Here is a 26,679-nt window from a genome sequence, read left to right on the forward strand (position 1 = left end):
CTGCAGCATCGTTTATTAACGATGTCAGTAGATTTGCAAAGCATACAAATATGCAGCCCATCACACAGTAGATTTCGATGCCAATGGCAACAGTTCCCTTCTATGCCAACAGGCTGGGGTGGGTATCTTGACATCTCCTTTCAGTGGTTCCATTCTTATCTGGAAGACCAGACAAGGTGGTGCTTGAAACCTCATGTTCTCTCCCATGGCTTTTGGCCACAGGGTACCACAAGGTTCTGTCTTGTCTCTCATGCTCTTTCGTATCTACATCAAACCGCTCAGAGAGGTCATCCAAAAATTTGAGTTGAGATGTCGCCAGTATGAGGACAAAACAGAACTCTCTCTCTTATTCATATCATCTGATCCCAGGGAGGCAATGAGAGAGATAAAACAATGAAGGCCAAACACTCACAAACTATTGTTCAGTGGAATGAAAATCTTACTGTTCTTGCTACATTTGAAGTATCTCTTACAGCTCTTATTTAGCAGGTGCTTATTTAGATATGGCATGCATCTATTTCAAAGGAAACAATTAAATCCCTCAATTACTCTTTTAAAGAATTATGGAAAATGCAAGTTGTGGCTATTATATGTTCTTTCTCTTCCTTCATCTTCTCCCCTCTTTTATGGTTCCCCCTTTTATTTGCTAATACATTTCTTTAAAAATAAACTAATGTCTGGAGTCTGTTCAGAAGGAACTGAAACTCAGTGAGGAAATGTAACAGGCTGAAACTTAATCCAGAGGAGATTCAGTCAAGAAGCTGATGAACTGGGTGAGATAATTCATTGTGCTGCATTCCTTCAGATGTATCACTTTGTAGGGCAGGGAAACTCCTGGACTCTTCTCTTTCCCTGGACCCTCTGGTGCCATCTCGGGAGAACAGGTGAGGGAGAGCAATAAATAAGCCTCTGCTGTGGCAGTAGAACAAGTCTGTGATGCCCCCCAGTGGGTATTCTCTGTGTGTCTTTTGCCAGAAATTGCGGGCATGTTTATCTCAATGGACTTTCCAACAGGAACATCCAGTCTTATTGTGGTTGTTTTTACCATACAGCATCTTCTGCAGCTACCATGTGGGATGTGTTTTGTTTTAGGTGTTGACTGTATCTTGTATTATTTTTTAAAATTAAACCACATATTGGCATCTTTAATTTATTATGTATATGGTTTAACGCAGGGGTGGCCAATCTGAGTCATATATATCTCTGTTGGCTTTTACTGTGTCCCCTGCCACTGTTGTCGGTATTTTAAAAAATGGTGTGTTGCTGCCAAATTTCAGCAGGGGTAGAAGCACAGTCCTCAACGAGACCCCAGGGGTGGAAATTAATCCTCACAATCCCTGAAGGTGCCGCCCCTGGTTGAATGAATATGTGGTATGAAAAGATGGTTTCAGTAGAAGGGATTAGGAATAATTATGGTGGGTGAGCCCATTTCAACAACCCTGCATTCAAAACAGTGTGGTATAGTGGTTAAGAGCGCTGAACTGAGACTCAGGAGATCCGGGTTCAAGTCCCCACTTAGCCATGGAGGTCACTGGCTGTCTCTGGGCCAGTCACATACTCTCAACCCAACCTACCTCACAGGGTTGTTGTTGTGAGGGTAGGGCTGAGAGGAGGACTATGTAAGCCACCTTGAGTTCCTTGAAAGGAAAAAAAGATGGGATGTAAATATGGGGATATAATTAAATAAAGAGTGGACCAAATCACTTTCAGAAGATCAGAAATAGCTTTTAGAATTATTGATACAAGTCTTCTAGTTTTTCGTGTCATTACCACTATTACCGTGACTGCAATAGCATGTGCAAAGCACACATCAAGAAATCATTTTGTTTTGTCCCTTGTTCCAATAGAACACTTGCAAAATGCATGCAGGGCTTGACGGACAGTTCAATTTCTTAACAGCCAGCATTAAACATTGTGGTGCCATGTGCTGCACAGAATGGCAAAACCTCCAATTTCCTAATTGCCTTCCTATTCTTTTTTCTCTAAGAACCATGGGTCTGGTGCTGGATTTTTTTGGCCCTGCACACCCAAAATTCTCTATCCACATGGAGCAACTCCATATTAAGGAGACTACAGAAACCAAGAAGTTTATGCAGAAATTTTCCTGGAGAGCTTCCATTTACATTACATTCTGGTATAATGCCACACAGCTATATCTAATCAGAAAACATCTTTTCTATGCTATGCAGTCAGTGTGGATGAGTTGTTACTGTTGGTTTGCATTAGGGAGATTTCCATTTTATTCCCTATTTAGCCATGATACTTAAAACCCAAAAGTCCCATCTGCATTGGCTTTTAAACAGAATGAGGGTCACCTTGGCCTTTGACTGAATATCTTTGTGTTGCTCTGACATATTTATGCTGTTCTGATCAATGCTGTTAAGTATTTATACAACATTTTCAATAAAATCACAGAATAGCAGATTTGGAAAGGGCCAAAAGGTCATCAGGCCCAAACATACTTGACATGTTTTACATGTTTTATTAAAACAGATTAAGAATGGGTTGCAAATATTCCAACAACTAAACCAGGTGATTTTAGGACAGTCTCCCTCCCTGCAACTACCGCACAGGAAGGTAGCAAAGATACAGTGGGATAACCCATGATGGAAGCAATTATCACACAGCGAGGCCTTATCACATCGAGTCTGCCTTAAAAACCACTAGCTGCTTGTGCAAGCCTAAGGGTGCCACACCAAGAGGCTCTTTCTAATAACTGACATTCGTTATGCCCAATCATGCCAAGGCTGACTGCTAGGAGGAAATAAACCCCTATCCATGATGCAACGCTTGTTTTAAGTCCCATTCTGACTCTGCTTCCTGGTTAGGTTGAAAGCTGCTTCCTGCAAGAATCCGTAATAAGATGCAATATCTGCCATTCAAAACTTCGCCATGTCCTTTTATTTGCCCCACCCCTCCATAGTAGACAAAGAGGATGCCAAAGAAGAAAATAGGAGGCCATTCATCGCTTAGCAATTATAATGAGCAAAATGAGTTACATGCTTTTAACACCCACCACACCATCAAATGGACCTTGAGAGATGAAGAAATGCAGATAATGCACAGCAAGTATAACAAGATTTCTCTGAAGTATGTAGAAATGGGTTAGGAAGAATATAATCTTTACCCATCGCAAAAAGCTACCCAGTACAGGAACTTCCCAGAGCTTATTTTCTAATACATTCAAAACCATAACTGCAGCAACCAGCTGTAGGGAAAAATGAACGACAGATATTTTTAGAAGCATTTCACCCATCATTAAGCTCTCTGCTCAGGATTGGGCTGATGCAACAAATGGAACAGAAGGGTAAACAATGCAAGGGGTGATGAGGCTCATAATGAATCCACAACATATGGGTTTACAACACTTTACTTTTTAGGATGTTACCCCAAGCTGTTCCAGGATCTACTCCCACATTTACGAATGGCATTTGCAATTCAGGGAGCACTGACCTAAACACATCTAATATAGTCAATGCAGTTACTGTTTTACAGAAATTGTGAAAGTCACTCTATAGAGGACACTCCTAGGGCAACTTACACACAAAGGTCTCCACATGCGTGCACAAGTCACCACACTTCGGGCAACGCAGCTGGTTTCCACCTTTGCCAGAACCCCCAGAACCTGACTTTTTACTGCTGCCTTCAACATTTTTCTAAGGGAAAGAAATAAAAATTTCATGTTAGAAGCAAGCAGCTGATTTGCTACACTTCACATTAACCCCATCCCATCAACAATGCATGGAGTAGAAACAGTCTGAATCTCCGCTCGGACTTCACCTTCTCTTTCTCTCCAAAATTGTTCCTTGTGCTGTGTCCACTCAGACATGCCAAATTCCAGCCAAATGTTTAGCGTCAAGATAAGTATTCAGCTGCGTAGATCCTGGCTAATTCTCTAAAAGATTACTAGTAATTATTAACTGGGAATTTCTCATTTACATGGCGGAAGAAAATGGTTAAATGAGCTGCAACCCTTCATATTCTAAATGGTGCCAAGGTGGTGGTGGAGAGGCCTCAGCAGGGAGACCAAGGCCAGGAAACTCCCGTGACTGGCAGTTGGCCTGCAGAAGCTCTGTCGGTGTTGGGAGGCAGGTGCTCATGACACCAATGCTGATACTAGCCCTGCCTACAACAGGTAAGGTGACTTTGCTATAAAAACAGAGTTGAAGTATTTTAAATTGGAAAACTAACAAAATGCTGAATTTAAAGAGGTAGCAATTTTTACAACTTTAAACTGGACTTATCTGGTCCTATGTCACACTGAATTCCATCTCATAATTTAGAGGCCAAATGCTGATCTGAGCTTCCAAACATACAAGCAGCAAATTAGGTTCAGACTTCAAACTTCATAGCTTCTTGCCTGCTTCTGTTTTCCACCCACTTAGCTGTATAAGGTCATTACGCTTTCTCCTGTGGTATGCTCAAACATGGTTTATCAGTTCAGACAACAGTCTCACACCAAGTCACAGTTTATATTTATTTATTTATGTATTTATAGGCCGCCTATAACTGCTGAGGCCTTCCTGGGCAGCTTATAGTTCAGCCTCCTTACCCATGGTGTGGCTTCTGCCTGACCTAAGCCTGCATTGTCTCATTTCCTCTGCAGCTGCATGAGGCATCATTCAGTGGGAAGACAGCATGGATTCAACATGAACTTTAAAATTCCTACATTCCTACCCTACAATGGGCTACAAAATCCCTACACCATTTCATGCATGTTTTGGGTAGTTTGAACATTCAGACTTAATACAGATAACACTAATTTATGGTTTATTTAATGGATGTGTTGTTAGTTTGGGCTTATCATGAAGTACAAACACAGCAGAACTAACAATCTGGGGTTTTTTTTAACCCCAAATAACCCAGAAAAGAAGTCATGATTTGTTAATAGGCTGTGAACAATAGGCTGGTTAAACCATGAGTGTTCTGTGTGAACCTGCAACTATGGATTGTTCATGGCTTGTTTCACCAGCTACAGGAGTGGTAAGCAAGGGTGGTAAAAGCACCAGTTACTCCACATACCAATACTACAGAATCATAAAGGCATGTTGGAATACAGGGAGAAAGCAGACAAAGGAGGGGGGAAACAAATAACCTAGGAATCAAGAAAACAAACTACACGATCCTCTACATGATCATCTGCCAAACTCGCCCTGGGTAGGGGAACAAATGATAGGTTAAATAAAGCAAAAGTTAATGCAAATCTGAAGTACAGTCTACTTAAAAATATTTACATACCTTTCCACTATCTCCTGAACCATCTTTGCTTGCACTGTCTTTTGAAGCAAAGTATGTTGGTGTTTCTGAAAAAGTTCTAATGGGAACAGATCTTAGAGACTGGGTTTCAAAAGTCCCAATTATTCCTAAAACAGGAAGGCAGGAACGGCCACATGTAATACCTGAAAATGAAAAAAAAATCCTTTGTTTTGTACAACAACAACAACTTTGAATTACAGATAACCAACTATTTGGAACATTGTTTTAGTCAAGTCCCTGAATCTTACTTCCACCAAGGACTATTTCCCAATCAGCATAAAGACAACATGCGAGCAAGCCTCTGCAATGTGGCACAGGAGGTGGAATGCTGCTTTATGAATGGGTTATACAGGCAGTCCCCAAGTTTCAAATGTCTGAGTGAAGAACAACCCATACTTATGAACAAACTGCCATAATGCCTACTATTAAAAAAAAAAACTGCAGAAAATCATCTTCACCATAGAGAGAGGGGAAGTGGAAGGGCAGAGAGGAAGGCCTCCAAAGCATCCCCTCCTGCCCTGCCCATCTGGAGGGAAATCCTCTGGCACTGACTTGCTGGGAAGAGGAGGTGCTGAGAGTTTGGGTGGAGGGGAGGGCTAGAGATATTTGCAGTTTTTCCACTTTCATGAGGTCCTGCATCCCAACCCCCACAAATGCGGAGGGCCGACTGTACGTAATTCAACTTACATACAAATTCGGCTTAAAGATGAACTTCCATTTTCTCAGGAACTTGTAACCCAGGGACTGCCTGTAGTTGGATTTGAGCAGATTTGTTGCCACAGCATACAGTCTGCTGCATCTGTACACAGGCATAGGAGGGGAACATTTTTAAAAATTTACAACAGTTATCTTGTCATTGGAAACAAATTGGGAAGTGATTTCCAAAACAATAAAGCCAACCAAACAAAAGACAACCCACATGCACACAAATATAAATTATGAGGCCAGCAGAATGATAGTTCATTGGCCTGAAGAAAGTCAGCACAGATATGTTTTCTGATCAACACAGAAAATACACCAGGCTTATCATGGTTTTCCAAGATGTGACCTTGCAACAAGGTTGGAGGTCTGACATCAGCGCGATACCCCGGCCCACATTCAGAGAGGGCTAGGCCACAGATCATTGCATTGAAAACTCAACCCACATGTACCAAGGCAAGGCAAAGCAACCAAGTTTTGCCAAAATGAGTGCGACATCTGTTTTGGGTACAGGAATGAGTGCCAGTTCAGCAGAGGCCGTTCTCTACCAGGAATCATTCATTGGGTTTGGCTAAGAATGTACTTGCTGATGTTACTGAATTCTCTAGTTTTTCAGTTTAACTGAAGGTTTATTGTTTTACTCTAGCTTTACAATGTTTATGTATACCATGCAAAGAATGTTTGGGCTTCTTCTAAATACCATAGGTCAAATGAAGCTTAGACTCTTTACCTCCTGTTCAGCACAAACCAAAGCTTGAGATCACACTTGAGCAAACTATGGTTTTTCTTTCCTGCCATACTTTGCAGCCTATAGCTTGCAATTCGGATTTGTAAAATGTAAACCATCCTGCTGTTTAATACTGGCAAAGGACAGCTGACCTCTGAACTGAACAACCAATCTCCCACACAGGTCTTCATAACCTGGTGCAAACTTCTGGATGTCTCAGCATTCCTGACCATTGGCCATGTTGGCTAGAACTGATGAATTGGAGCCCAAACATCTGGTTGGCAGCAGTCTGGGGAAGTATGTACCACACTATCCCACCAGAGAGGAAATAAGCTTAGTTTCACTTCACCCACCAATTCTTGTACTTCAATGCGTATCTGCATTTGCGATTTGCAGCACAAGATCAGTCATTTACAGAAGATGCCACTTCGGGTGTTTCAACTTTATTTTCCAAAAGTTTTCCCTCTCTGCAGCTTTGTAACAGAAGGAGTAATCAAACTTAAGAGTTTAAAAATGTTCCAATCAGTGGAGGGCACAGCTGGCAAGTCAAACCAGAAAGGTTTGTTCGGGAACTGCATGTCTGCACTTTAGCTGTAGTTATGCATAACACTTAAGATTACGATTAGTATATAATTATGGGAAGACTAATGATGATATGTTCAATCTCAGGCAGCATTCATCCTCGGAATGCAAGCTAAATCTAGGTGGGAAACCTGTAAACAATGTCTACCTATATATAAAGCTGGAAGTAAGGATAGGGCCTCTGTGCGGAACGTTGTTCATTTTCAGCTGAGGTTTTAGTTCAGACAAAAATCTAAGAGAAAATACTTAGGCACAGCTTCATTTTATAGTCTTCCTGTAAACATTCCATAGGAAATCTGTTAATGAATGGTGGGTGTTAGGTTGGAAGCCACAGCAAGAATTTTTTAAAGTAAGAAACACAGAAACAGAGTGAGTCAGAAGGGATCTCTCGGGCCATCTAGTCTGACCCCTGGCTCCAGCATGTGCAACATGTGCACATCCAGCCTATCCTTGAACACCCGCACCGATGGGGCCTCAACGACCTCCCGTGGATGCCCATTCCACACCCTTGGGGTCCTGACTGTCAGGAAGTGCTTCCTGGCATCCAAATGGAACCTGGTTCCCTGAGCTTTGCTCCGTTGGAGCGCATCCTGCCTTCCTCTGCAGGGGAGAACAGGTCTCGACCCACCTCCGTGTGACAACTCCTCACATACCTGTCTGTCGCCAACAGATCCCCTCTGAGTCTCCTCTTCTCCAGGCTGAAGAGACCCAGTTCCCTCAGTCTTGCCCCATACCCCATCCCCTGCAAACCAGCCACCAGCCTTGTGGCCCTACGCTGCACTGACTCTTAACCTGGCTGTAAGGATGATCTATTGTTGAATTATTTTGGGGAAGATCCAGTCAAAAATTCACAAGCGAGCAGTCAAAGGACTGTTATCTGCATAGACAGAAATCTCATTTCAAGCTGACATTCTAAGGAACTGGCAAAAGTAGGGATAGGGCTAATGAAGAATTACAGAAAGATTCAAGGAGAGCCACAGAATTGGCCCGTGAAGCCTATAGAAGCTGGGGACATACTGCAACCTATGGAGATACTCAGACTTCCTATGCTGAACACTGGGGTGGGGGCTATAGGGGATTTGTACAGTCTCCATGTGCATGTTCAACTGCATGTACTCCTTTGTGATGAAGAACCTAGATTCTCAACTCCCTTCTCCATTATATACAGCAGGAACATCTGCTATTTCATCACCTGTGAATTGAGGTAGAAATACAAACAGTACTTTTCAGCTTGCAATAGCTGACCAAATCAAATGCAAGCAAGATTTTCATGCAAAGGTTTTTGATTAGTTTACTATCTTCTCTGAGATGTTCCAGGTCAAGGAAGAAAATCAGGAGTTGTACATTACTCAAGCGTTGCTATTAGTTCACAGCAATGCCTGACTAATGTCTGGCCACAGTGATGGTAGCAGAAGCTACCTTTTTGCCCAGAAATCATGCATCAGCACATCAGGTTGAAGTTATATAACAACTTCTGAAGAAGCAAGGCCTAGGGCTTGGGACTGGAAATTTCACTGTACCGAATATGACCCCTGGCCTACATGAAGCAATATTACAAAGTCCCCTGTGTGCCTTCTCCTCACAGCACCCCACTGGGAGGCATATTTGCAGGACTATCTTGAACTCAAGCATGCTTTATGCTGCAGTCCTACATGCTTGCATGGGAGGTGCCTTCCTGAACTCAGCTGGATCTATCCCTGAGTTGACATTTACAGGATTGGAATATCAGGCTGGAGTTGCCATTGAAAGGAAGATAAAAGATGCAGGAGGAGGACATTGAAACAGCATTTAGGACTCCATTTTTTTAAAGTTTAATCAGCAAGGCCAGTTGATTAATCAGCAAGAACAGGTTGTAGACAGAGAACCTTCCAAAAATCAAAAAAGCTACAGCATGAGAAGGTTTGCTAGACTAAAGGGAGTCTATGAACAAATTTAAAAAAAAACTATTAAAACAAAACACAATTATAGTGAAGCAACACAGTCAAAACAAACAAACAAAACAATACTAAATGACACCTCACAACAGTTGTGCCTGCCACACTTCTACCTAGCAGAGAGAAACATCCAGTCCCCAGCCCTAGGCCTTGGATTTTCTGGAGCTGCTACATGTCCAATGCAGCTTAATCCAAGGTAAATGTGTACGCAACTGTAATGCTAAATACGTTTAGTACAGAACAAGCAAGCAACTCAGGATTCTCCAGTAGGTAGCTTAGGGTGCAATCCTACACACCTTTAGACCAAAAAAAAAAAAAAAAAAAGTCCTCCATTGGCTGGGAAATGCCAGAAGTTGTAGAACTTTTCTCCCTTGAATGAACCTACAGATGCTAGACATTGATTGGATGGTCTTACAAATTCCCACCTCTGGACCTCGGACACATGCTTTGCAGCTGGAATTCTGGCGGATGGCAGTTTTTTTGCGGGGGGGGGGGCAGGTCCAAGCTCCTGAGACTGACCTCGGAGCTGGTGTGTATGGGGGAAATCGAGGGGAGAGAAGGGCCAGGAGTGTCTTCTCCTGCCTTTCTCCCAAGCTGGTACAAAAGATGGATTTTGTAGTGCGAGCGGGCCACCCGTGCCTCTGCATTCTGCCATCCTCGATAGGATGCCCTTAATCCCCTGAAATGGGAGAGCTACTGGCCCTCATTGCAACCACATTGCATCGTGGGTCGCAGGCCCTCCTAAACACAAAGCCTGTCCGACAAACTAATATTATGCTGCCAATTTGGGAGGAAGGGGCGAGGTGGATTTCTTTTGGCTTATATTCAGCACAAAGAAAAAGAAAGACAGACAGAGAGAGACCATCAACTTAAGCCACCTTTGGGTGATCTTCAGGAAAGGGGAGAAAACGCTGCTTTGGGCCTCCCTGGAGCCACGGAGGCGGTTTGCGATAGGGGCCCCTGAGCCTCCCAGGCCACACGCCACAGTGCTGGGGGGAGGGCGCCCCTCCGGTGGCCCCGCTGGAGCACGGCCGATGGGATCCCCACCCCCGAGGGCCTTCGTCGCGGCGGCCCCCGTCCACCGAGGCTGCTGCCCCGAAGGCAGGGCGGCGGCACCCGCGTCGCCTCCAGCGCCACCGGAACTCGCCTCCTCGCAGGAAGCCTCCCCACACCGGCCTCTGGGGCGAGACTTGCACTTTGCATCGCTCGCCGCGCACGGTCCCCCTTAGCGAGAGGGGAAGGCCCGCGGAGGTCGAGCCTGCGGGCGGGGGTCGCCCAGGCCTGCGACGGCGAGGCCTCCCTGCCTGAGGGGAGGGATCCGGGCCCGGCCCGGCCCCGATCCGAGCCAGGCGCGCCCACCCGCCCCCGTCGTTACCTCTGCGCGCCGTGGGCAGAGAGGAGCTGAGGAGCCGCGCAGCCGCCGCGCAGGTGCTACAGGCGGCCATGGCCGTGCTCCCCTCGCGCCTGGCCCACGCGCGGCCACGGAACGAGCGCGCCTGGCGTCGAGCAAACAGCCGCCGCCTCTGCTCGGCCTTGGCCCGACACCGCCGACTGTCACCTCCCGAGCGCTCGACGCCCTGGGTAGCGTCACAGACTGCCCCCCACGCGCGCCCTAAGAACTCGCCCTCCCGGCCTGCACCGCGCCAGCTCCCAGGTTGCTTGGGCCGGCCCGCGCGCGCGCAGCCTCCTGGGATTGGCAGTCCAGGAAAAAAGAAAGGGGAAGGGCGGGGGAAGAGAGGAAAGAAAAAGAAGACGGGACGCGGGGCCTTCCGTAGTAGAAATGCATGCTGGGAACTGTAGTGCGTGGGGGGGCGGAGTCGTCGGAAGGTGCGTCAGGTATCGCGAGCTAGCTTGAACGCCCTCCTCCAACAGGACTAGTGAACTGGTTGCAAATGTGTTTTGAAATGCCGTCGTTAAATGGAATCAACCGAACTCCCTTGGAGCCTAATTTAAGCTGCCCTGTTCCGCTTATGGGTTTTCCACGCGCAGGTGGTGGGTGCAGTGTAACCAGAAGAAATATTTTTAAATAATAAATGTATAAAAATCAGTGTAAAAAGAGGTATACCGTCGGAGCAAGGAGAGCCTTGGTTTTGCAGAAGAAATGAGTTATGAGTTATAACAAGGGTGGACAAATAAAAGAACTATTGCTTTGGAAAGATTCTTCACAATATCCCTAATAAAATCCGAAGCACCAGTTTTGCAAGAGAATGATCCTGGAGCAAATAATGTTAGATGTGCAGTTACATTTACAAAGTTATATAGATCACTGGTGACATGAGAGTCCATAAATAAATCGGATACAATATACATAGATTACCCAGAAAGATCATACACTACAGTAATAAGTCAAATGCATCCTATACCACCACATAAACTTACTGATCTGCTTTTTGGAAAAACTACAATCGAAGAAGTTAATATGTAAGTAAAACAGTAGTTGTCTCTGTACTAAAAAAGTAATAAGAGCGTATTAAAAAATGGGGAGTGCAATGCTGTTGGGAAAATCCCCCAAGCTCTTTGGAGGAAAGGCAAGATATGCATCAAGATAAAAAATTACACAATAAAAATTGTGTAACGGAAAAACTTTATTGTTCCTAGACAGATGATCATAGTGTTAAATGTATTTATTTATTATTTATTTATTATTTTATTAAAACATTTTTATGCCGCCCCATTCGCCGAAGCCTCGGGGCGGCTTATATCACTAAGTTAAATAATAATAATATAAATTAAAATATAAATATTAAATTAAAAATACAACAATACAGTATAAAATAAGCCGCCCTGGCCAGATAAAATCCAATAATATTAACAGTTAAAATGCCACTTGAATAAAAAGGTCTTCGCCTGGCGCTGAAAAACAAATAACGACAGCGCCAGGCGGACCTCTCTGGGGAGCGCATTCCACAGATTGGGCGCCACCGCTGAGAAAGCTCTCCTCCGAGTACTTACCCTCCTAATATCCTTCACGGAGGGTTCCTGGAGAAGGGTCCCTCCCACTGATCTCAAGGGGCAGGCGGGCAGATATGGATGTAGGCGCTCCTTCAGGTAACCAGGACCCAAGCCGTTTAGGGCTTTATAGGTCATCACCAACACCTTGAATTGGGCCCGGACTTCAATGGGAAGCCAGTGAAGCTGACGGAGAACTGGAGTCATGTGAACACAACGCCCAGTCCCCGTCAGCAGCCTGGCAGCTCTATTCTATTGCAGGAAAAACACAACTCCCAGCACATTAAAGACCAAGCATGCACTCTTAAGGTTGCAGGGCTTCTCCTCCCCGCCCTCCCCTTTTTTGCTGCTCAGACATGAATACACCTTAACCTATTTAATCAGGCCAAACGTTTTGAGGATGCTCATCCTGAAAAGTGGGCTACCATCAAACTGCTCAAATGCCAGATAACTCTTATTAATACTTAGTCAAGAGCCCCTTTTTTGTAATTTGAGCCTGGTGGTGTGGGTCTTGTCTCAGAGCAGACAGAAAATATAATTTGGTCCATCATCTGCAAGGCTTTCCTCCAAATACTTGAAGACTGCTAGATCATCTCCAGGCTAAGCATACTCAGTTCCTTCCACACTTTCCTCACAGGACTTTTCAGGCCCTGGAGTGGGTAGCTTGTGGCCCTCCACAGTTTTATCCTACAGTTCTCACCGTCAACACCAGAAGGCTTAAACCAGAATGAAGGGACTCGGTATTGCTTCATTTCTGGATCACACAACATCCAAAGCTCTTCACCTTCGGTCTTTTAGGCAGCCTTCCCGCAAGCCGAGTGTCCTCCAGATGAGCTGGACTTCAATTCCCAGCATCCCCAGCTAAGCGGGGGCGAAGGCGAGGCGGCTGGGCATGGTTGTCCACCACCACCACCACCAAGGTCCTCAGTTGGGAGGAGCGCTGCCTCGCAAGCGGCCCCTCAAGCCTGGGGAGGCTCGCCGCGCATGTGCGGAGGGTTTAAGCCACGTGACACAACACAAGCCGTTGTTCCTCCTTCCGTCCAATCCCTTTGCGCGTAGCTTCACAGGATTGGCGTGCGCGTGGTTGAGGCCCGCCCATTCCAGGAAGTGCGGGGCGGGGCTTCGGCGCGCCGCGAGACGGGGAAGTGGCGGTTGGGACGCTCTTGCCGGGGGAGGGGCTCGGCTCGGTCCGTCCTCCGGGCTGTCCCGTGCCTGAGGGAGAGGTACGTGCCCCGCGCGGGGGCGTCGTACCTGGGGGGCTCGGGGCCGCCGGCTCCCCCGAGGCACGTTGCTTCGCCCCGCTGAGCGAAGAAGTTCGCCCCAGACAGGGCGTGGGGCTGGGGGTCTGTTGCGAGGCCTTGAAAGCGACGCGGGGGGTGGGGCAAGGAAGGCCTGGCACATGAGGCGCCCCGTTACTGTGGGGTGACCTGGGCTTAAGAACTGGGTAAGCCGGGGCTGCTCGTCGTCTCTCAGCCTGCCCTGCCTCACCGGTTGGTTGCGAGGATGACGGGCGCGGCGTGCTTCGACGTAACCTGCCGTGAGAAGTGCGTGCATGCACGTGCGTGTGTAAATCAGCAGTTTGCTGGTGTACCTCAGTGAGGGCCAGGGGGTCCGTGTGAAGGGTGCCTGAGTCATTTGGGGGTGGTCGTAGGAAGTTTGCACTCTGAGGAAGGACGTGCAGGACCCTCAGAGGCGAACAGAAGGCGTCACAGGACCTGGTTGCAGATGAGATGCGAGAACGCAGATTTTGGCTTGCATGTCAAGTTAATGAATGTGCCTTTTCTCCCTCCCACTGGTGGGCGCCTACATGGAAAATCTTAACTGTGTAGAGTGCTAAATGTATGCATATTGTGTGTGTGTGCGAAGCAAACTTAGTAGTGCATGTTTATGAAGAAGCAAGGTGTGCTGTGTTCAGTGGGGATTCATTTCTAGTGCAATGAGTATTCATTTTGTTTTGCTTTGTTGAGTCTTTCATGTAGATCATGTCTGCTCTCCTGTATCTTAACGTGCACCATTAGATCCTGGCTTGACCCCTTGGTTCTCATTTCAAGCTGAAACTCAGGTGGAGAATACAGGTCTGCTTTCCTACACCTTCCTCTGTTTTTTCCTTCCTTACTGTTTTTGCCATCTGCCAGAATTCTAGATTGTAAATTTTGTGGGGCAAAGACCTGTGCTTTTCTTCCCATTACATTGTAAAACACCTTACACTGGTGCTGTAGTAAGAGTGTACAGGTACTCTGAAAGGGTGTTTAAGAATTATGAGTCAGCTTAAGAAATTTTCTTCAACTATAATTGCTTATAGCACTGTGGCCAATTGCAACTTTAAGGACACGACTTTATGCACATTAGGCAGAAATAAGTTCTGCAAATCCTAGCTTTCCCCAGCCAGCAAGTTGAAGGATTTAATCCTGCATAGCCTTCCAGTTCAGCGCTCCTCATTCCCAGCTAGTAGGGCTGGATCCAACATGTGTGGAAGGCTAACACACAAACTAGACTGTAGGCCTTCCCTTTACAAAGATGTGCTCCCTCACTCAGCCAGGAAGGCCTTTCTGAAATAGTAAAGGCCTGCACAAAGGTGTGCATCACTTCTAGTTGTAATGATTAAAGTGTGTGAATAGCCTGAAGCATCTCGATGTAGAATCCTTTGGATTTCACTCTCCGAATGGAAGTCTGGAATGCATGGGTTAAAGAAGCAGAAATATTGAGTCTGCAGAATGTTCAGAGCGGATTATGATGAATGTATGCAGAAGGATGGAATGTAGGGTTCTAAGCAGTACCTGGTGGGACTTGGAGCTGTTCCTCTGAAATAGAAGTCCCAAGCAATTGAATTGTGAGAATGAATTTTTCATAATTCAGAACAGCTGACTGTGCTTCACTCCATACTTAGGTGATCAACAGCGACTTTATGACTAGAGCTAGCAGGTAAGTGGAAGGCACATTTCTGTAATTGTGGTTCATATGTCACATTATTTTTCTCCTAGTGTTTCCTAGCTCAAATTTAGTATACTTTTCCTTATAGGAAACAATGTTTGGAATTTTCTTGATGATTTTAGTAGAGACGCTGGCTAACTTCCCATAGGGCTCACTCTTGGTTTTCTAAATTCTCTAGGATCATGTCATTGGTTTATCAAGATTGAGCTTGAGGGGTCAAGGCTGGCTGAATTAGTTGGTTCATGGCATATCGGTAAAGAAGGGGTTGCAAGTGGGACATTTAATAGAATGCTACTGAATCCAACTTGAAGAGTTTAGATTCAGTAGTGTTGAGAGATGGAAATTGTGAGGTGGTAGCTAGAACCTAGCTCCTTTGTTTTGCTACAGATTCATTTTTCTTGCTTTCCCTAGAGTGGGTAAACAGCTTCTTCCTCTTTTTGAGGCATTTCCTTGTAATGTTTTACATCAAGTGCCAGGTTTTGCCCTCTGCATTTTTCTTAGCTGTGCTACAGATAAATTCAATGTCTGTTGTAATTGTGGCCAGAAAAGTAAGTCACTATTTCTAGAAAACTTTGTAGCCGTATAGGTTATGCTAATTTTGTGAAAATATTTGTTTAATTCACACTCTGGGCTTAATAGCTCCCTGGATTTATTTACCAACAAAAGGTAACTTCCATCTAAAGTGACCTTGTATTGAAAATAAGTCTTCATATTCAGCACACATTCTGTTTTCAATTCTGTGTCATAGTCTGGCAAATAGGAGCACTAAGCGAAATAGCTCAGGAGAAACAGAGCAGCTGTGACACCCAGAACTCTACACAATATTCTAAATGTGATTGACCATAGAGTTGTATAAAGGAAATGTGACATTGTTGTTAGTTGCGAAGTCGTGTCCAACCCATTGCAACCTCATGGAATGCACTCCTCCAGGCCTCCCTGTCCTCCTCCATCCCCCGGAGTCCACTTAGGCTCACGCCGACTGCTTCAGTGACTCCATCCAGCCACCTCATCCTCTGCCGTTCCCTTCTTCTTTTGCCATCAATGTGACATTAGCAGTTCCCTAATTATCCTGAACGTGGAGTTTGCTGTAACAGGGTTTTAAATGCACTTCTATAATCCCAAGTGTAATCATTTATTGAGTGAAACATTTAGGCTGGATTCTCAGGAAGTTCATTATCCATTCCATGCAGACCTTTGCTCATGTGGAATCATAAAAGATACAGAGCTCTTGTTAGAAGATGCAGACTATATTAAGGTTTTTGTCGTGGCGTTTTGTTTGTTGTTAGCATTTGCCAGTCTTTGACTCATAATCATAACCAGAATGTGTTGTCTTGGTTGGCTGACTTATTTGTTACGCAAAGCCGCAGCAGGGGTTCATCATCTGTTATGTGCTGTTCCCTTCGTAGAAGTTACCCTTTATTGTTTGGAAGAGAGTTGACCGCTTTGTAAGGTTCTACTTTCAGCCTCAGAAGCACATTTTAATTCACCATTTAAAACTTCTGCTTTTCTTCTCTCTCCTCATTTCCCCTCCCATTTTTTGTACTAAGTGTAGTTCTACTCAAGTTTAGACAGAGGAAAGGCCAGCAGCCCGCAACGTAGCCTAAGCCAGTATTGCCGGATGAGGCATGTTGGGAGTTGTAGGTTTTTTCTTTGCCCTGTGTGGGTTATAATTGAGTAAAACAGATCTGAAGGGGAAAAAATAGACGGGAGCTGAAAGCAGGCTTATCTTGAATCTTTTCCGTATGTAAATATGTCTGTGTTTTTAGTTTTAAGCTTGCATTCTTCATCTGAAACATTTCTTCTGTGTGTTTCAGGGATTTCTTGCCTTGGGTTCACTACCATCATGGGAGAGATTAAAATCTCTCCAGACTATAACTGGTTCAGAAGTACAGTTCCCCTTAAAAAGGTAGGTCTGTCTTCTATTTGCCCTCTGACATTGACCCAGCTCTAGGACGTAGAACAGGGCACCCATATCCACTGGCTCAGTTACTGTGTTTTCAGTTAGCCACGGTTGCCCTTGGCCTAAAGTGCTTTCTGTAAGCAGAAATTCTTGATTTAATAGGGAAAGAAAAAAATGTATGCTGAGGTAAGAACAAACAAAATTGTGAAGAATAAATGTACAGTGGTACCTTGGCTCATGAACGCCTCAGTTCACAACCAGATTGGATTGCGAACAGAAATTTCATAAAAATTTTGCCGCAGGTCACGAACTCTGCATCGGGTGATGATCGCGAGCGTGCCTGCGTTTCCTACATGGGCGCAATCGCGGTCGTGCTGGGGGGGGGGTGGCCACGATTGCACCCGTGTTCCCTGTCTGAGCGCACCCATGCCTGTCCCCCCAGTGCACCCGCGATCACTCCCATCTCCCCCCACCCCCCCCCACACGATCGCTGGGCGGTGGGGAGGGGGGAAGATGGCCGTGATCTTTGTTGCTCTTTGTCACTTTGCTTCAAATTTTTGTGATTAGAAAAAAATAGTTACAAAACGGATTAACCTTATTTACATTGACCATTATGGGGAAATTTGGCTTGGTTCACGACCAGTTTTGGTCACAACCAGAGTCCTGGAACGGATTAAGTTCATGAGCCAAGATACCACTGTATACATAGTATAGAACAGTGTTTGTTGTTATCTTCAGTATCAAGCACCTGTTGTGGGACTTGGAATCAGGGGCCCTGCTGTAAATGAGCCTCTGGTGCCCTGGAATTGACATATGAAAACTGCTGCATAGTAAGCAGGACCCCAAACCATGGAGGTTGCTACCAGAGAATATAGCTATTAGTTTGGATGGAAGATAAGGCCATTAGTGGCTGCAAATGATGTTTCCTATAATACACCCCTAATCAGGGATGGCGCACTTGTGGGCTTCCTCTGGCTATCCGGTTGAGTACTGCAGGAACAGAATGCAGGGCTAGATAAAGTTTTGATCTGCTCCAACCTGGTTCTTCATTAACTTATTCAAAATATTTATAGGCTGTCTTTTGGGGCAGGAGCCCTTGAGATACCATATATAACATACTACCTATTTTAAAATTCAAAGTAAACCTATAAGGTAATAAAAGCAGCAGAAGTTTCACAAAACACCAAACATCAGCATAAGAAAGGACCTACAGCACAATTTCTGCTATGACCCAGTTTGATGAAACATAATCAGGAGAAGGCCAGAGTGAAGAAGTCGGTCTTTAGAGCCTTACTGAAAGCCAATTGGATGGAGCTTGGAGGATTCCAGAGATGTGGGGCCAGTATTGAAAAGGCCCTGTCTTGTATATCTATCCTCCTAATTGTCATCACATGTGGGAAAATGAAAAGGCCCTTTCTTACTGATTTTTAAAGTGCTGGCTGATAAAGTTGAAGGATGGAATATAGATATTATAATTAAATTAAGGCAGTCCTTCAAGTAATTTAAATTTAATCCCATGAACAAAGGAGAGGCTTTAATAAGGGAAAACAGCACAGCCACTTCAACGTTTCATCTTGCAGTGAAAGGATGAAAGTGCCCATACACTGAAAGTGCAGATTTGGACCGCCCACAAAAAAAAAATTCAGCTTCATTCTGTTTCTTTTAAACTTCGCTTCCTTTCTGATAAGCTGTTCACTGACATGAATTGCAACAATTCAAATAGCTGCTGCTTGGTTGAATGACCACTGCAACCTTGTCGAAAGCATTGAGCTAACTTTCTCGTGATCTCTTCATCTGGGTGAAAGAGTTCATTGTGGTAAATAGGAGGCCTGGGGTGGCATCATCTGATTTGCTTGAGCCCACACAGCAATCATACTGTGAAATTGCTATGCTTTGTTTGTGAGGGGAAAATTTATCCAGCAGCAGGTCTGATTAGACCCCACATAGCTCTTTTTCACCCCAGATATTTAGGGGTGGGCAGAGAAGATAATTAGTTTACTTTTGGTTAGAAAAGGCTGTGTGTTTCTGCAAGGAGGGTTCTTTTTATAAAGATAACAAACTTCATAAGAGAGAGTCGCCCTCAAAGCAAATTCATTTTCTCATCTTCAGGTAGTTTCCGGAGGATATCCTGGCTGCTTATTTCTCACAGTTTTTTTAACCACCTCACTCTTCCAAAAGCCCTAATGGTAGAAGATTAGAAATACACAGACATTACATATCCCTCCCTTGTTTGCCCCAGGTTAGTTGTGTCATTCCCTCCATTTGAGTCTGTGTTCCATTGCTTATTTTTCCTCTTCAGCTCTTGAACGCATTCAGCCACTGAGCTGTGCAATCGGATCCGGACCAAATCTATGTCTAATATGGGTAGGGATGGAAGAGAGAGAAGCTGCCTATGACATCCTTCCTTAGGCCCCTAAGGGTGTTACTGCGCTGATATCTCTTTCCTAAAACCATAATCTGGCAGTGCCTAACTATTTAAAATGGGGACTTGATTGTTTCTGCTCTCCCAAGTACATTTGAGTTGGATCTTTCCAGGAAGAGAAGGCTTTTTCTAACTCTAAATCCCTGTCTGTGTTTAGGGAACTTTTCTATCCTTTGTTTTCTCTTAAAGAGACACATTTTATAATTTTTCTTCTTGTTTTTTTAAAAACCACATTATGCTCTTTTGTAGCTGCTTTACTTGGATCAGTTTCTAATTCAGATAATGGGTGACTGATTCTTATTTAACCATTCTAGCTCATTCGTGATGGTGGGCTACATGCATACATCACAACTTGTATACTGACACACAGCCAAAACCTCAGCTGCAGGGTCACCTTGGGAACCTCTCTGAGGTTTGTGTATTGAAGAAGCAAGCTAATGTTCTGTGCTTTAAGGAACTGTAGGTGGTTGGGGTCCAGAGTTATGTTCTTAGACCTCTCAGGAATTTCCCATGCAGTTTTCCCACACTAGCTATGTTGACCCTCAAAATGTTAAATGTGGGAATGGGAAGAGAGAGACTTGTGGGAGGCCCTGGAATGTCTAGAGATATGAGATCTTACGGGTAATTTTCAGAAAGGGAGAGCGCGCGCATGTGCAAGCGAGTGAGCCTGCGTGGTGCAGCGGTTAAGAGTGGAGCTGGGACTGAGCAGATCTCGTCCCTGCTCAGCCATGGAATTCACTGGGTGACTTTTAGGCCAGCCATAGACTCTCAGCCCAAGCTGCCTCACAGGGATGTTGTGAGGCTAAAATGGAGACCTGCTTTACTGTGTGATGTTGGGGAATACCTGCTGAGAGCTCTCTCAGGATCTGTACACTTGTGAGCACATGTTTCAGAAGATTTCCCTGGCGTGGGGAAACACATTGATGCATGTCAGATCAGCACTTTCCCCACAACACTTGGCTGTGTTCTTGTCAGAAGAATTTTGATTGATTGATTGATTGATTGATTTATATCCTGCCTTTTTCCCACAAAGGGCTCAAGGCAGCTTACATCTTCTCCTCCATCTTATCCCCACAACAACAACCCTGTGAGGTAGGTTGGGCTGAGAGTCTGTGACTGGCCCAAAGAATCTTGTTGTACAGTTCCAGTTCTATGTATAATGGCTCAAAGCAACTTGGAATAGTCGGTGAAAGACTGGAGGCCTGAATCCAAAGAGCAGCTTCCCTTGAAAAACAAACTGCTTTGTGCTTTATTAAAAACTGCTTTTTGAGAGAAGAACTCAGGGAGGACTTAGTTCAAGGAAAACCTAATGTGCATGCAGCATCTTTCCCAGAAGTAGTATTACATGCATCAAAAGTAGCTGCTGGTAAGGAATTATAATCTTGCCTCCTCTCCATTTCTTTTGCAGATCATAGTAGATGATGATGACAGTAAAGTTTGGTCACTTTATGATGCAGGGCCCCGGAATATCCGGTGCCCCCTTATATTTCTCCCGCCTGTCAGTGGAACTGCAGATGTGTTCTTTCAGCAGATTTTAGCCCTCTCTGGGTGGGGCTACAGAGTCATTGCTGTGAGTATCTTCAGCACCGCCAGTACAACCCTCAGCAGCTGAGCAAATGCCCAAGCTAAAACTCACACCTTTTATGTTTTTGTAAGGCTGGCTAGTGAGCCACAGTTTGTTTCAGGCTCCCTGCTTGCCTTTCTTGGAAAGCTGCTCATAGAGACAACAGGAAAAAAGATCCATCTTGCTCTTATATGTATTTGTCTTTCAAACTTACTTTGAATCTGATGCCAGGTTTTCAGTTTGCTAAATATTAACCTTGATGTTCTTTTCAGTGGAAAATCATTCCTCTGAATCACCATCTAATCCTCCCCCCAGGTTATGAATTCAGGCAATATGTTTATAACAGTGAAGTATGTAGGCTGGCTTAAGACTCAAGGCAGAAAAGTTTGGGCCACTATATCTTGCGAGAGTTCTCTTTGGTTTGTGATGATAAGTGACCAATCAAGGACACCCTTGCACAACTGCACAATTTCATATATCGGAGTAAAGCTCATTGTAACTGTCTTCCCCTGAAGACTAACTAGGCCTGAGTAACATTGGGAAAACCTTGGCTGGGCTGCATTTTGAAGCGCAGACTATTGTATTGTAATCTCCGGGCTGCAACAGCCAGCCCCGAGCTGTCACAATGATGATCACAGTGTAGAACTTGAACAGGATTTTGAAAATGTAAAGTGGGACTGACTTTGCAAGCACGTGTTATGCATTAGTTTCCATTTAGAGAATAATAGGATTTCAGTTAAGCTTGGATTATAGCATGCTGCAACCCAGCACAAGATAGGATTCATTTCCCCAGCCAGGATGCAAATGCATCTGTGCTTAAAAGTGCTAGCTGGCTTTTAAGTTACCACTGACACAGATGCCAGAAGGTGCAGGAGGCTGAAATTGTATATTTATATCCTGGAATATATTTTTAATGTACCTTTCTAATTATTTTAGTTGCAGTATCCAGTTTACTGGGAAATTTTTGAGTTCTGCGATGGATTCAGAAAACTGTTAGACCATCTACAGCTGGATAAAGTTAGTGCCCTGAGATTGACAAATAGCCTGTGCTTACCGTAAAAATGTTAGGTAAAAAGCCTAGAGTTTATTAAGAGTAACATTAACTGCTCCCACAAATAGGGAGTATGTCTTTTTGTTCCCCTTTCAGATTCATGTGTTTTTGCTTGTTCAGGACTACTTGAAATATATAACTTAGGGCGCAATCCTAAGCTTGGGTGGCTGGGACATGCTGGAAGTTGTAATAGTTATTTCTGCTGAGCATACATAGGATTGCACCCTTGTGCTAATTTTAAACTTGCTTTTAGTCAAATATTAAAACTTGCCATCATTCTCTGAAATAATTTATAGTAATGGCTGGAAGCGTGGCATAGGGGTGTGCAAGGCTGGCTGGGTCCTGCTGCAATTTGTAGGCCATTTTTTGTCGAGACATGCATGGATTGTGCTGCTACGGTGCTTTTATATCAGCCTTCTTCAAAAAGGGATCCCAGCTTGGTTTACAGAGCAAAGCAAGTGGATTTCCATCAAATATAGCTTGCTTTTTCTGTGAGTAAAATTATAATGGGCAGGTGTCAGGTGGTGAGAGAGAAAATTATTCGCTTTGGAACCATTACTTTATGTCTAAATATGAGGAGCTGGTAGAATTCACTTGCTAAGAGTGATGCATGAATCAGTAGGTCCCTGATCTGAATCTCCCTTCTGCCATGGACTCTGTGTCATCAAAAGCAAGCCTGACCCTCTCGGCTTTCCATCTACAATAAAGCAATAATACTAGCAATAGCAGAACAATAGTAAATATGAGTATTCTTCTAAGGCATCTTTACTTTTAAATTAGGTTCATCTGTTTGGTGCTTCTTTGGGAGGCTTCCTTGCTCAGAAGTTTGCCGAATACACCCATAAATCTCCGAGAGTCCAGTCTCTGATTTTGTGCAACTCTTTCAGTGATACCTCAATTTTCAACCAGACCTGGACAGCAAACAGGTGAGATGCAGACAAAATAAACCTGTTAGCTTTTTAGAGGAGTATAAATATTCCTTGTCCTATGTTTAAGAATGCTTAGTAGGGGAACAAGTGGCAAACAAGTCTTAGTCTTTGAAAAAAGGTGTTTTGTTTCTTAAACCAAGAAGTCCTGCATTTCTCAGAATTAGCTTTCAGAATCCATAAATGTCCTCTGCATTTTAACAAAATGGGGCCTCTTGTCACTTTAGTGCAAACAGTTAACAAGTACAGGCTTTAATATCTAAAGTGCTATGAGTCTGCAAACAGTAAATACAAACAGCTTTGCATGACAGCTTCTCTTGGAGGCAGGGGAAAGCAACTAAAACTGCCCTGTATTAATCTCTTTTCAGTTTTTGGCTGTTGCCTGCTTTTATGCTCAAGAAAATTGTTCTTGGGAACTTTGCATCTGGTCCTGTAGATCCTGAAATGGCTGATGGAATTGATTTCATGGTCGATAGGGTAAGGATTCTCAAGTGAAAGACAAATATTTGTTCGGTTTCCTTCTCAACTTTTGCATGCTAGAAACATCTAATGATGGATAATTTCCGCACTTCCTCTTCTCGTTCCGTTTTACTTCTGTGCCTTGTCTTTTACTGTATAAGCCTGCAGGCAGGGCCAGTCTCGTTTCTGTTCAGCCAGTTTGCATGTTGCAGAAATCCACAGCTTAACAAGATGTGGCTTCTTAAAAAGGCAAGTGGAAGCATGGAAGTTTCTTGGCTGACCACCTAGTCCTGTGAAGATAAACAGCCCAGGGTGCTCCATTCCTGGCCTGTTTTACTGAGATGCCCAAGCCCAGATCCCTTGGTTGCTGTGAGAGAGACAACCTGGACTTGCAGTCATGGTTGAACTCATTCCGTAACCTGTTCTGGAAGGCTTTTCAGCTTTAATAGATGCTAAAATGTTTTACATAAGTGAACTTGTTGCTCGCTTTGGTTATTTCTTGACTGCCCCACCTCAAACCAATACCATCATCTTCTGACGTTTTTCTTTGTTTCTAATTTTTGAAAGCTGGAAAGCCTGGGTCAGAGCGAGCTTGCTTCAAGACTTACTCTCAATTGCCAGAATTCTTATGTGGAACCGCATAAAATCAGAGACATTCCTGTCACTATCATGGATGTAAGTACAATCTTTCTTAGCTTTTGGCTGATGTGGAATTGGGGAAAGAGCACCGGTTGGGCAAAATCCAAGGGTCCCATGAAGGAGAAAGTAAAAGACTGCAGGCAGACCCACTGCCTTTTCTCTGCTGGAGCCCTGAGGTCCACCAGGCAGAGCCGGCTGCACTTCAGATCACCTGGTGCATCCCATGATGCTGGAATGACCTGCCTGTACTGATAAAAGATTTATATCTGAGTTGCTACAGCAGTTCCTGCTGCTGCTTGGTGAGTCACGCATACATGCTTTCATGGATGACGAAACTCAGCCTTGGATTAAGTAGTTGTCCCATGAGATGTGAGTGAACTATCAGCAGCCATTTCAGATTACTCAGCCATTTACTGCGGCCACGGGTTGGAGGTCCATTACTTACAGCACGTCATCCTAGTTGCCTCTAGATGTTCTGGGCATCAGTTCCCATCTTCTCCAGCCAGCATGACCAGTGATGGGGAATGCTGGGAGCCAGAATCCAACGCATCTCTGTAGTAAACCAAGTTGGGGAGGCACGGCTTAGGTGTGTCCCAATCCAGTTATGCAGCTGCTATGGATATCTTCAGGTTTCTTACTCTGGCAGTGACCTCAGCTTTGGGGGAACATGGCCAGAATCTATAATGGACGAGAAAGCTAAGCAGAGGCACCATTCACACTGAGCTGTTGCAGGCAGGGAGAGAAACGAAGTCCTCAAACGGGATTCCACAGCCAAGCTTCCAAAGAGAAGGGGCTCAGCACTAGGTTGCGAGAGCTGATGAGCTGTCTGTGTTCTAGGTGTTCGACCAGAGTGCTCTTTCCACTGAAGCAAAGGAAGAGATGTATAAGTTGTACCCGAGCGCCCGGAGAGCCCACCTCAAGACGGGGGGCAATTTTCCTTATCTCTGCAGAAGCGCTGAAGTAAATCTCTATATCCAGGTAAGTTTGCTGCTCATTTCTTCTCTCCTGTTGGCACGAGGTTGGGAGGCCCTGTATCTGCACTGTCGGGTGGCGGGGGCGGAACGGGGTTTGTGCAAAAATGGTAGCGTTACACTAGTGGTGGAGGACCAGATGAGCAAAGCAGAGGGCCTTTCCTGCCCCGCCCCCTACGATGTGAGTTGCATAAATGGTGGGAAAGAGTGGGCAGGAGGACTTTTTCCAGCTGGGCTGCAAGCAGTGACAGGGTTCTGGGGACACGGATGTCTTTCTACCTGCACCATAAAGAGATAATACGCTTTCAATAAGCTTCAGTTTGGGGGTTTTGGAGCTCAGACCCTCCCCTGGTTTGTACTTCTCTTGGGCCAGTTACTGCTGTCTGGGAAAGGTGAGCTTTGTGACTTGCCCGGCAGCCCTTTTATCAATAGGCAAGCCCACCTGGGCCAGCGGGCACAGCTTTTTATGCCTGTGCCCACTGGTCCAGCGCTTCTTGCCGAGTGCAGCATGCTGCATTTGGACTGTCGCTCCCTGGAGGTGGAGTCCTGCTTATCTTACCCAGGGGAAAGATTTTGAACTTGCTGTGGAGCTTACGGCAAAGCCTAACTTGGCCTGTTCTTTCCGCAGGTACACTTACTCCAGTTCCACGGTACCAGGTACGCTGCAATTGACCCCTCCATGGTCAGTGCGGAGGAACTCGAAGTCCAGAAGGCCAAGCTCCAAGCCAGCAGTGAGCCAGAGCCGCAGCAATTGTAGTTCTTGGACTTGTAGCCTCACTTCGTCCAGAGGGTTGTACCATTTCTTTTGTTTCTTGCATTCTTCCTTTACAATTGCAGCTTTCCACGCTGTGTTTTCCATAGAACGTAAACTGGTTAGAACTAAGTCCTTAAACTAAACTGGACCAATTTCATTAAATGGAACGCAGTATGGACACTGGTCACATCCTTGTCATGAGCTAAATTGAGGTGACAATAGCTAAGAATGCAACTTGAGAAGACTCATTTAAAAAAGCTGAAACAAGCTTTTGCTACCAAAGTCTGTACACGACTGTGTTCTTAAAGAGAATAATCCTTTTTTAATATAAATAAATCCTCTATCCTCTGCATGGGTATATATCATGATCAAGTCATGGATGTCTGAAAGTTCATTTATAATTTGAATGTTTACTTTGGAAAATTATATTAAGTGCCAATAATGCTATTACTTTTCTTTATATACTGTTGCCAGTTAGTGACTTCATTTGAGATCAGAGCATTCTTTTTTTTTTTTTGTAAGATTGCATTGCTATCTAAACTTTTTGAATAAAAGTTAAGTTGGAAAAAGCTCCATTAAGGCTGTGCAGGAAAATTGCTCTGTCCCAGTAGCTGCACGGAGATGGCTACTACCTTGGGTGGCTTTAGAAGGGGTTGGAACAAATTAATGGGGGCGGCGGCTGCCAACAGCTATTGGTCCTGATGGCTGTAGACTTACCCTCATTAGGCCTGTGCACCCCAGTTGCTGGGGAGCATGGGCGGGAGGGGGCAGTGGCACTCCTGGCCTGCCAGGGAGTTCCTGTGAGCTGCCGGACAGGGTGCTGAACCAGCGGGGCTTTTTGTAGGTTCTTTGGTGCCAGCACTTCCATCGGCCCTGCGTTTTCTGTGTACCAGTTATTTCAGAAACTGATGTGAT

At 44.8% G+C, this 26,679-nt stretch overlaps 2 protein-coding genes across 10 annotated transcripts in view; one reads left to right on the top strand and one right to left on the bottom strand.

Moving 5' to 3' along the window:
* Positions 1–13,071, bottom strand: part of CLPX (caseinolytic mitochondrial matrix peptidase chaperone subunit X) — a 31,957-nt gene extending 18,886 nt beyond the window's left edge. For 2 of the 3 annotated variants that reach the window (XM_044444924.1, XM_044444922.1), the window contains exons 1-3: positions 10,574–10,823; positions 5,239–5,399; positions 3,542–3,656 (exon numbers count right to left, since the gene is read on the bottom strand). In XM_044444924.1, the coding sequence (XP_044300859.1) occupies positions 3,542–3,656; positions 5,239–5,399; positions 10,574–10,643 (346 nt within the window). In that variant the 5' untranslated portion in view covers positions 10,644–10,823. Of the gene's footprint in view, positions 1–3,541; positions 3,657–5,238; positions 5,400–10,573; positions 10,824–12,847 lie in introns of those variants that run through there. The other variant, XM_044444923.1, reaches the window with a different exon arrangement.
* Positions 13,072–13,286: 215 nt separating this feature from the next.
* SPG21 (SPG21 abhydrolase domain containing, maspardin) lies at positions 13,287–26,339 on the top strand. 7 transcript variants are annotated; one of them, XM_044445051.1, is made up of 11 exons: positions 13,287–13,370; positions 14,127–14,222; positions 15,035–15,069; positions 16,893–16,984; positions 20,809–20,970; positions 21,901–21,981; positions 22,796–22,941; positions 23,310–23,418; positions 23,968–24,075; positions 24,877–25,017; positions 25,639–26,339. In XM_044445051.1, exons 4-11 carry the CDS (start codon positions 16,922–16,924, stop codon positions 25,765–25,767), a joined length of 939 nt encoding a protein of 312 aa, XP_044300986.1. In that variant the 5' UTR covers positions 13,287–13,370; positions 14,127–14,222; positions 15,035–15,069; positions 16,893–16,921; the 3' UTR covers positions 25,768–26,339. The 7 variants fall into 7 exon arrangements, with proteins under 7 accessions (XP_044300986.1, XP_044300989.1, XP_044300984.1 ...); XM_044445049.1 differs by having other exon boundaries at positions 13,302–13,370; positions 14,115–14,222; XM_044445047.1 differs by lacking the exon at positions 13,287–13,370 and adding an exon at positions 13,378–13,691 and having other exon boundaries at positions 14,115–14,222.
* The last annotated feature ends 340 nt before the right edge of the window (positions 26,340–26,679 follow it).

This window comes from Varanus komodoensis, unplaced genomic scaffold (genome assembly GCF_004798865.1).
Source record: "Varanus komodoensis strain SLA01 unplaced genomic scaffold, ASM479886v1 scaffold46_3, whole genome shotgun sequence".
NCBI classification, from domain to species: Eukaryota; Metazoa; Chordata; class Lepidosauria; order Squamata; family Varanidae; genus Varanus; species Varanus komodoensis.

Excerpts from the sequence above, each read along its gene's own strand:
- SPG21 (XM_044445051.1), top strand. The coding sequence starts at position 16,922 with ATGGGAGAGATTAAAATCTCTCCAGACTATAACTGGTTCAGAAGTACA. Across the intron at positions 20,971-21,900 it reads GGGGCTACAGAGTCATTGCT|TTGCAGTATCCAGTTTACTG; the intron begins GTGAGTATCTTC and ends TAATTATTTTAG. Across the intron at positions 25,018-25,638 it reads AAGTAAATCTCTATATCCAG|GTACACTTACTCCAGTTCCA; the intron begins GTAAGTTTGCTG and ends TTCTTTCCGCAG.